Source organism: Austrofundulus limnaeus, unplaced genomic scaffold (assembly GCF_001266775.1).
Source record: "Austrofundulus limnaeus strain Quisiro unplaced genomic scaffold, Austrofundulus_limnaeus-1.0 Scaffold109, whole genome shotgun sequence".
Taxonomy (NCBI): Eukaryota; Metazoa; Chordata; class Actinopteri; order Cyprinodontiformes; family Rivulidae; genus Austrofundulus; species Austrofundulus limnaeus.
In genome coordinates, this window is record NW_013952511.1 from 1,318,485 (window position 1) to 1,329,708 (window position 11,224).

General features: G+C 38.2%; 1 protein-coding gene across 1 annotated transcript in view; it reads left to right on the forward strand.

Annotated features, from left to right (window-relative positions):
- Positions 1-11,224, forward strand: part of pdgfd (platelet derived growth factor d) — a 62,631-nt gene that overhangs the window by 30,975 nt on the left and 20,432 nt on the right. The window contains exons 2-7 of the mRNA XM_014013990.1: positions 1,035-1,224; positions 3,873-4,050; positions 9,658-9,788; positions 10,020-10,137; positions 10,234-10,367; positions 10,519-10,651. Coding sequence (XP_013869444.1) covers positions 1,035-1,224; positions 3,873-4,050; positions 9,658-9,788; positions 10,020-10,137; positions 10,234-10,367; positions 10,519-10,651 — 884 coding nt within the window. The remainder of the gene's footprint in view (positions 1-1,034; positions 1,225-3,872; positions 4,051-9,657; positions 9,789-10,019; positions 10,138-10,233; positions 10,368-10,518; positions 10,652-11,224) is intronic.

Here is an 11,224-nt window from a genome sequence, read left to right on the forward strand (position 1 = left end):
GTGTGTGTGTGTGTGTGTGTGTGGGCAGGGAAGTTTTTTTATAATGGCAAGTATTTGGGGCAACTACAGTAATAGGCTTTCTTGTTTGATATTAAAGTTTTAATACTTTAAAGCTCACAATACTTTTTTTCCATTGTTTTTTAAGCAGAATATGTAATTCAAGTTGGATATTTAATTTATTTTGTTAGTCATTTAATTTTAGTAATTGTGTGCACATCCTTCATGACAAACATCAGCACCATTTATGATTTACAGGTTATAACAAAACTTTTTATGATACTTTAAAAGTGGTGGTACAACCGGCCATATGTCAGCTACCTCTGCTTTGTTCTGTTGGCTATTTGTTTTGTAGCACTTTTTAGGATTCTGTCAAAAATCACCAGTCAAACTTCATGTACAGGAAAAAACATAAACATGAATGAAAACAGCTGTATCCATTACGACCGCAGATTGAGAACCATGAAGAGCTTCAAAAATAAGAGCACGATGGACAGCTGAAATAGATTTTTTTATTATTTTTATTAAAATARTTCTAGTTATAATTGAAAGACCAATCAAATTTCAAGGTTTAAAAAAGTACATTGAACTCTCATATGAGCAAACAATGTCATTTCCCTTTGGGATCAATAAAGTATATTGAATTGAATTGCTAAATTAGCAAGGTTGATTTGAACTATAATCATTTTGTTTATACATATAAGTGAATGTGAGCTGATAATTAACTAATATTAGGGCTGCCACGATTAATCGATTAATCGACGACTAATCGATTATTAAAATAATTGTTTGTGGCAGCCCTAACTAATATAAGTTTTAAGTTGCTGGTCACAAAACATAATAAAAAAAATCAATTTCTACTTCAAGATTGGTGATGTGTTCATGTATTTCCTAATGTTCATATTTGTATTCATAGTTCTCACATCATCCTAATCTGTGCAAGCATCTGTAAGTGTTTGTATTTGCATGAGTCTGTAAACTGGACTATTTAACTGATCAGCTGTAACCACTAACGGACAGCAATCACCTCACCACAGAATTGTATCACAAAGAGGAGGACCTCCTGGTAACGCCGGCGGGTGGAGACATCCTAAGCCCACGCTACCCCAACGCTTATCCCCGCAACCTGCTGTTGTCATGGAAACTGCTGTCACCACCRGGGAGCCGAATACACCTCGACTTTGATGGACAGTTCGGCCTGGAGGATCCTGAGAATGGAGTGTGCAGGTAAAAGCACAAGATTAAGAAAGATAAAGAAGAACTAACGGGGCTGGCTGATGATAGGATCCAGATAATACGATTACTGCTGATATTATAGAAAAGTAAAGAGGATGACATTAAGTGTCTTAAAGATAAAGAGACAAAAGAGGGAAAACAGGACCTGAACTGAGGGGGAAGGATGAAGTGGGAACAAACAGGAGAAAGCACTGATGCATTGCAAAAAGTCAGATGAAAGACAAAGGTGATTAAAAAGTGAAATYGAGACAATGGGAGACGAATGATTTGCTGTTTAAAATGAACAAGTTTAARGAATAACAACACTAACAGGTGTGAGAAGTGTTTGCTAATGCATGCGGGTTAACACACCAACAATAAATCCTGATTGATGGGGTGTGAGAAAGATGGGAAGTTTGCTTTCTTGGCAAGAAACAGAAGAGGTTTGCCCTTGAAGGCTGAGGAAGGAAAATGCACTTTCTAATCCCGATACACAACTCAGCTCTTTGTAAGCATATTGGGGGGAGGGACAGTCAAAGAAAATAGGAGGAGAAAACATTAAGAATGGTTAGAAGGAGATGGTTTTGGCTCAGAAATTTGTCATCTCTGTAATAGACGGGTGGGCGTGTTTGATAATTGGCTCAGACAAGTTTTTGTCATGCATGATGACCTGCTGTATTTGTCTCATCACTAGTCTGACTGTACACCATTCTCCCAGGATGATTAATGTTTAATACTGTGTGTACCATTTTTTCCCCATTTTAGGTCTTAAAATTCAGAACTCTTAATTTGAATTCACCAAAGTGACTTTAGCAGTTTTCTGTCTTTTTTGCTAGATAATATATGTAATTCCCATCAGCCTTAGTTGTGTTTTGTCTTTCATATTTAGAGTCAGATGACTGCCTAAAGGTGTCTCCTTGTAATGTTTGCCGGTAGCAGCAAAAAATCTGAATAATGCTTAAAAGATACTTTGTGCTTTGATGCTGTAACCATAGAGTAAAGTACCCAGGTCTCATTTTGTATCAGGTTTCAAGTTCAATCTCAAAAATAATAGAAGAGATGTTATTTCAGTAGGAGCAATGAGACAAAAATACTCATTTACAAAGCCTACAAAGTGAACCTTTTTCAATGCAGTTTGTAAGGTTATTTGATGATTTGTCACACTATAAATATTAATGATACTGGAGATACCAGGGTTTGTTTTCAGGAATTACAAACACTGCTTTTTTAACCATTGTATAYTGGTGATAGCACATAAGGCAGTTGGGTTTTTAAGAGTTTCAGCCCCCTTGCCCTTTACATTTTTTACATTATAATGTGTCAAATCTAGCAAATACAAAGCATGAACTTGAAGATGTTCATATAAAATGTCATCATGTTCAAATTGTTAATGATGCTTTTTTAACCAAGCGAAATATCACTTAAAAAAACAAAATGCACTGTTTGATGGCTTTTAGAAACCATCTGTGCTATTTTTTTATGGTTCCTTGCCTTATCAAGTAAAACTGAGCACTGTGATAAATAAACACACATGCTTAAAGGAACAATATTATGTGCTTTCCAAGCCCATATTTCAATTTTATACAAAAATAAAGTAACTATGTCACATTTTTAGCTTATGAAAGAGCTATTTGTAAAAATTCCCAAAACAATTTACTTCTCATCTTGATAGTTTCTAAACACCCTTAAATAGGTCTCTGTCTCTTTAAGAAAATCCAACCACTTCGGTCATGCCCATTTCAGCATGCAGCCCTGCCGGAATCGCGGAGCGGGGTGGGGGTTCTGCCATGAGGTAGTTCGGCTTAATGACACGTCCCAGAGGCTTTTCTGGTTCCAAAAGGCATTTCTGGTCCCAGAGGCTTTTCTGGTTCCAAAAGGCATTTCTGGTCCCCACCTGTCATTTTGCTCCTCAGCATGGCTGCCTAAAAACGCTGCAGGATTTCTCAAACATGCATGAATGAGTCAAAGCAAGGCTTTTGGCATGTTTTTGATGAGAGTATAACATTATAACATGATATAAAACTCAAAAAAGTTGATTTTTACATGATATTGCCCCTTTAATAGAAACACATTCATGAAATGCTACATTAATTCCACAATCTTTATTTTTTTTACCATGTTTACAACTTACCAACCAGTTTAATTGGCAGCAAAAGTGCTAAAGCTGGTCAATGTAATATGATATCAAATGCTTAGTGTAGGAGTTTAGCTAGATGTTTGTAAACAGAGACTAATTTTCTTCTGTCTTCTACAACTTACAAAAACAGTGAGCTGGACCCACTGGCAAGGTCATGAGCAAAGGAGGAGCAGTTGAAAATCGGCCAAACAATCCAATCAATTTCGAAAACTTACAAAATTAAAATAATGTGTCTTCACATCACAAAAAAAGAAAAATAATAATAAAACAAACCAACCTGCAGAACAGTAACCATAAAAATGTAAAAATAGTGTGTGTGAGCTATAGTGGACATTTGCTTCGACATACCCTCATCAACAAACTTACTATGTTGAAAATAAAAATGCTAAAAAAGAGAAATTAATGAATGTCTCACATTTTCTTCTATCCAATTCTACGTTTACTGTCTGTTCTGTATGTTGCTCTGGTTGCTGTCATGTATTCATTTGCATTTCAAGTTCTCGTTCTGTCTCCATCACCTCAGGTATGACTATGTCGAAGTGGAGGACCAATTAGAGACCAGGACCATAATTTGGGGTCGCTGGTGTGGGCAGAAGGCACCACAAGGGCTGACCTCCAGAGGCAACAAGCTCAGAGTCACCTTCAAGTCTGACGATTACTTTGTGGCAAAGCCGGGATTCAAAATCTTCTACTCGCTGGTGGTGAGAGGCTTTGACGTGTTAAAGTTTAAGCTAAAAGGTTAAAATTACAATATTTATAACTATAAAAACCCACCCAAAAATAATAATAATAATAATAAAACACTGCAGTTCTTATAAATGATTGTTACTCGAAAACACAGAACTTTTTATTTTCACCGCAGGTTGCTGCATTTTATTAGTGCAAACAAAAAGGATATTTTCCACCATTTGTTTTTTCTGGGACCTACTGTGCATTATGACAGTGTGAACGTATTACTACCGGACCCGCTTAAACCACAGCTATTACCTGCAATAGCTGAGACCACACTAATGTAAACTCTAGGTTATGTTTTACTTGAAAAAAAAAAACAAATGAATTTAAATGTATTTATTTTACTACTACACTGTTACCTGATTCAACTGACCTCAGTGGTTAAATACTAATGGAAGCAAAAAGCAGTGACAAAAAACAGACCTAATAAAATACAAAAATTGTCTTTTATAAGCATCAAAACTTCAACCAAACAAAATGAAATGGTAATAGTTTGAATAAGTCATGTATTTCTATAATACAAAGTAGAGCAAGTGTTTTATGCAGCTGAATTAGCCATATGGTTGAAATGTTGCTCTTGAAGGTGGATCTGAGCAGACATTCGGTGTATGCATCAGCTGAATCATTGCTTGAACTTTTGTGCAAACTTTGTTTTTGACTTGTGGAAATGACTCGGACCCACTTGTGTTACTGTGTGCATGAGTGGAATGTACATGCGTCATGTAGTCATATCCATCAAAACACTTTTGTTTCTTCAAATGTTTGTATGTAGAAGGCATGGTATGGCACAGTTCTGTTTCTAATATGAAAAATATGAACATGTACGTGCTAATAAAGCTTTTCTATCCCATCCATTTTTACAACAGAGAAGAAACTGAGGCATAGAGTGCAAGAAATAGCAAGTGTTCTCTAAAAACCTGTCAAGTTAATGGACAAGGAGATTAGCTTTGTCATTTTGTCACAAGGCTAAAAGAACAAGGACAAAGACTGATTTTAAGATGTTCTTCCACTCTGTAATCAAGAGTGAAGGGGGAGAAGAAAGATTCAGAAAGGCATTTAAAGTATGTTTTCTCCTCTCAAAGTAAAAACAGGGACAGAGATGAAGAGTTGGTGCACTGCTTAATACTGTATCTGAGAAAAAGTGTCAGAGATTGATGAAAACCAAACGCAACAGAGAGGAGATGGATGGCTGATTTATCTATGATTTTTCACTTTTTTATACGTCATTTGATTCATTTAAATATTAAACATTTACTGGAGCTGTCATCTCAGCCAGAGAAGGAAAAATTCAAAATGTGATTTTCAATTTGTTATAAAATGCACTATAAGCGGAATATAATATTAGTTCAATATTAGCTCAATATTAGTTTAATTAAAGGAAAAATCTTCAAGAAAAAAATAAATATTTTTTCATTTTTTCTGTTGTAAAGTAGATATAAAACCTTATCAAATTAGACAAAGTAAAGTACAAATACTTCAAATCTGTGCTGAGGTACAGAACTTGAGTAAAGGTAGTCTGTGTATCCCCATTCCCCACCCTTTTTATTAATCCAATTTAATACTGACTTAATCCTGCAGAGGATCATGGGCTTGGACATACTTCTGAATCTGCATCCCCCAAACACATGTTCACATATGGTAGATTATTTCAGCCACTCAGGGAAAGTCTCAAGATGATGTGAAACAATCTGGTGAGTGGGTTACTCTTGGTTGTGTCGGTGCTGTTGTTGAGCCGCTGGCTTGCCCTAAACATTTGTATCCATACAAAATGAGGGAAAATCCATGTAATTTAAAGACAAGCCATACAACTTGACATGTAGGCCATTCTGGGTGCCCAGATGACACAGAGCGTTAGTTTATGTTCATCGCAGAGGTAGAACTTCTGTGATTTTACAAGGAAAGTTTACAACTCTGCACATTCTAAATAAAAGTTTGGTGCATGTAAACACCCATCAGGATTATTTAATCCAAATACATTTCAATCTAATCAAATTGTGCACAGGTAAACATTGCTACAGATGGGTACCTCTGTGTTCATATCACTGATTTATCCCATCTGAGGTGCTGTATAAGGTGAACAAAGGTCTGAGCAGTGAATCTTTCTGAGATCCATTCAACCCCCCACACTCTGACTCTAATTTGCAGTTACCAATATATCTCATCATGCATGAGTTTGGACTGTGGGAGGATGCACCTGGAGAAAATTGAGTTAGGAGAACTTGAACTTGAARTAAACTCTGGCCAGTCAGCTGGCAGAAACTCATAACCATATACTGGAGTGAGTGCTGCCCTTGAATCTAAAATAATAAAGTCATTTTGAAGCTATGAACTAAATGCACCTACATTCTTTTCAGCCCTGAGTAAACCACAAACAACTTTCTTTATCTCCCTTTCAGACTCAAGTTTTTTACATTAAGAACAGGATCCAACTCTCGGGGCCTTTCTCATTAGAACAATTTTACCCAGTTTTCAAAGCAGACTTGTATTTGAGCATCTGCATTGTATCTTTCTATCTTTCACACACATAGGCTTATAGCTTCCCTCTAGCAAGACCAGAACTCTGCGTGTGGCTTAATTTAGCACGTCTAATTTGTTCTCTCCAGACCTGTCGAACAGATAAGGAGGAAGAAAGGAGGCAGGGAGTGAAAAAGAAGGATAAGTGAGATGGAAAGAATGAGGAGAAGCAGCACAGGAAGGTGAGAACAGGTGTCTGAGATGGTATCAACACGTCAGCWAATGACTAAAACAACCTGAACTTCGAAAGACTTAAAAAGAGGGAGCGAGAGGTCAAGAGAGTTCCAAGGTTCTAAGCAACACTGAGTAAATAAAGGCAGTGCTTGAGAAAATAAAACCCAAAAAGGAAAGTGAAAGAGTCGGGATAAGAGAGGAAAAACAGAATATATTGGGGAATACTAAGAGTAAAGATTATTTACTATGACATTATGAAACTGTATATTGCTTTTCTACTAGGAGCAATAAAAATCACAGATAACTTTTTTGTGTTTCTAGTTTAATCTAAATTATATAACATTTTTAAGGGTTAAAACTGGATTTATATTATCCTTTTGTCACAGCTTTGGATTTACAAAATTAATAAAAAAGAGGAATAATTATAAGCTCCAACAGCTTGATCTGTGTGTTATACAGTATATTCCCAAGAAAATGTGTTCTTTGTTGCAACATAAAACATGTGCATGGAAAATGAAATGTGCTGCTACCTTTATTACTGCTCTGTGGCAGAAGGGAGAAGTTATCTGACCAATTTCAGACTGAAGAAACAGTTTTCTGCCAATACACTATCTGCTAAGGCAAGATCCAGAAAACTCAAGTAAATTATTTGTTGCGCTTCAAAAAAAATGCATTTGCGCTCTGGAGCTAAATGTAATGACACTTTTGAAAATCTGTTTCTGTTCTTCCTCATCACTAATAGCAGGGTCTATTTGTGGGTCCCTGGATGATGGTGCAGCTGCAGTATGTGACTGGTCCTCACCCTTGAAGAACAGTCTGTGGAGGAGAGATATCCCTTTTGGACTGGGACTAGTATTAATTCACCATAAGAGGATTTCCTTATTTGAAAAACAAAATCTATTTAAAATTTATCAACCCTTTGATTTTTAACTTTTTAGCCATGTTGCTTCATACAGGATTTTGATGCTCGTGTTGTCTGCATTTGCCATCTTGTGAGGCATCTTGAAAAATACATTTTGATAGGTTGCTTCTATAACAAACGATAGTTTTGTCTAATTAAGTAGAAAATTGAGCTGCTGAAGTTAAGATAATGTATATGTAAAGGTTACAGTGAACATATTTTTTTTTAATATTTCACAAGTTTAGAATAATTAGCATCAGGGCTTGGTGTATTTTTTATTTTAACTTGTAGTTTTAGAAAGAAAATAATACAACAATCTAGAAACTGTGGTGCTATACTGCATAGTAACATACAGGCCTGGATGGTATGTGAAAACAAAGAATGTCAATGTAACATTAGTCTGTGTGAAATGTCAATGGGAGGGAGGAATATGTGAGTTTATTGCAGCTGATGTTGTCATTGCAACATTCATCAATAATACTGTGTTCATGTTTTTATTTAATATTGTGCAGTCCATGCGTCATATGTGACAGAAGGAAATAATATACAAAATAAAACAGATTCAGTGACATATTTGTAAAAAAAACAATGCAAATTATTTGACTATTATCTTCAACAATGCAGAAACAACTATTGAATACCACATTTGGAATCAAACTGGAGCACAGCCAAGGACACACTTCTGAAACAAAAAAATTACTTTTGTTTCACTTTCAGTAAAATTAACATTTCAAATTTGAGTGATTAATTAAATTTAAACACAACTAACTTTGGCTTGTCTAAAAAAATATTCAGGCCTTGTCCTTTTTCAGGCAAGTTAAGTTGACCAGATGTGTTGAACATTCAGTGTTTGATCCACAAGAATTTAGATAACAAGACAATAAAACTTGGATTTACTCTCACACACAGACACAAAGTTGAGTTTTCATGACTTCAGTGCAAATTGAGCCAACTTATTCATTTTATGGAGAATTACTCCAACAGTAAACAACTCCCCTAACTGGTGCCTAAATTTTACTGTAACCAAACTTCAAACCAGGTCATCACCATAAATCTAAAGATGCAAGCAGCCACAACATGAGTAACACACACACTCACAAGAAAAGGACTTCATTTCAGCTGCTTTGTAGGAGTGAGTACATTACAGGCTCCATCAAGAATCTGTTAATAACAACAATGCACATTGACCACCTCTGATGTCAACTCTATTAGACTGCACTGACACACACACAAAGACACGCGCCGAGACAAAGTGAGGGCACTCTGTCTTTGAAGTGCAGTTGAGACAGATTTACTGTTCCACATTGACCGGAGCTGGTACTTAAGGCTCTTCAAGGAGACGGATCTGATAACAAGTGAGACTTTATGTGTGTATGTGTGTGTGTGATGATCTCAGAGATGTGTGTGGTGTTTGTGGAAGAGAACCACAGTGATGGACAAAGACTAAACATGTAAATCTAAGTGTAAAACAAAAAACAGTTTGACCAGAAAATGGCGTCCTTCTAAATTAAAACGTCTAGCATGGATTGCAGAAATGCAAATCATCCTCTGTCTTTTAAGCAGCTGCAATGTGCGACTAAGATCATTTTGTAATGGGAAATGAGAGTTGTAGCCGTTAAGGCCAACCCTTGCAAATAACATCATGCTCAATCTCATGCAATATTGTGAGACGTCACACTCAGAGTCGTCGTTGGCATCTGACCATCTCAGAAGACAATGGTGTAGCTCTTGTAGAGTTCATCTGCACTTCCTGGAATGGCTGTGCAGACCAATTTGTGAGTGGCACTCCCTGCCACATCCGGTGCAGGTAAATGGAGTTGGCTGCTGTTGCTGTTGTTGCCTTTCCTTCTGCCTGACTCTCTTTTGGGTGGCAACTTTGATCCATGCCTCCCCCGCATTCTTTATACCGTCTGGTGGCAAGTCGCCAAACTGTGCTGTCATCTGCCTTGCTCTCCCATGAATAGACATCAATGCTGCACTGTTTCAGGTCTTTTTTGCAGACATCCTTGTAGTACAATTTTGGGCGGCCAGTTGTCCGAACACCTTCTACCAGCTTGCCGTAGAGGAGGTCTTTGGGAATGCGGCCTGCATCCATCCTTCTTACATGGCCAAGCCACGGTAGGCGCCTCTTGCAGAGTATGGCATGCAGGCTGCTCATATTGGCGTTTTCCAGCACCTCTGTGTTAGTGATCTTGTCCTGCCACTTAATATGGAGGATGCAGTGCAGGCACTTCATGTGGAAGCTGCTGAGTTTCCTTTCGTGCCTGGCCTAGGTGGTCCATGTCTTGCTACTATAAATGAGTGTGCTGAGCACACAGGCCTGATAAACACAAATCTTGGTCTTTCCAGTGAGGCTGGAGTTGTTCCACACTCTCTGGGTCAGCTTAGCCATGACTGCTGCTGCTTTGGCAATTCTGCTGTTGACCTCTGCATTGATGGAAAGCAAGCTGGAGATGGTGGACCCAAGGTACGTAAAGTGTTCAACAACATCCAGGCTGTATCCATCGATGGCAATGGTTGGAGGAAGTTCTATGGCCTGTGCCATGACATTTGTCTTCTTCAGACTGATGGTCAATCCAAACTCCTTGCAGGCATGGGAAAAGTGATTGACAAGCTGCTGCAGGCCGTCTTCTGTGTGCGACATCAAGGCTGCATCATCAGCAGTTTTCCAACAATGTTAAGGAGGGAAATACCCCGGTAATTGTCGCAATTGCTGCGATCTCCTTTTTTTCTTGTACAAAGTGATGATGGTTGCATTTTGCATGTCCTGAGGGATGTAACCCTGTTCCAAGCAGAGGCAAAGTTGGCTGTGCAATGTCTGGAGCAATGCTGGTTTCCTGCTCTTCAGGACCTCTGATGGAATACTGTTGCTCCCTGGGGCCTTCCCACAAGTGAGGCAGTCAATGGCTTTGCTGAGCTCTTCCACAGTAGGTAGGGTGTCTAGCTCCTCCATGACCGACAGGTCTGGAATGGCGTTGAGAGTAATGTCAGTGATGGTGTTCTGTGTCACATACAGTTCGAGGAAGGGTTCAGTCCACTGCTGATTTGCTTCTCTGGATCTGTAATGACTTTGACGGTCTTGGACTTGAGTGGGGTGGTCTTAGGGGCTTGACACACGGGCAGCGACAAACTACAGCGATTAACGGCTGTCATCACAGCCAGGGTGAAACCCGACACACGGGACGTGATAGCGATTGCAGCGTTGCGAATCGCGCTCTTTCAGGTCGCTTGTCTTCACAAAATTTGATTGGTTCTTGACTCTGAAGGCGGGTGTGCATTACGGACCTGTAAACTAAATAAATCTTGCGATGCTAATGATATTGAAAAACAAACACACATCAAGGTTCAGTTTTGTGAGGAAAAACTTACCATAAACTTCACCCTGGTGCCAATAAATTCCCACAAAGCTGCCTTTTTAGTAATCACTTGGTGAAAGTGTTAGCTAACTGCAGTGTGTAGCATACTCTCCTCTCATTGGTCGGCCAATGAAACCCTCACTGATTGGTTGTACGCTAAGCGACAGCGACAAAAGTTGAACATTTTTCAACTTTCAT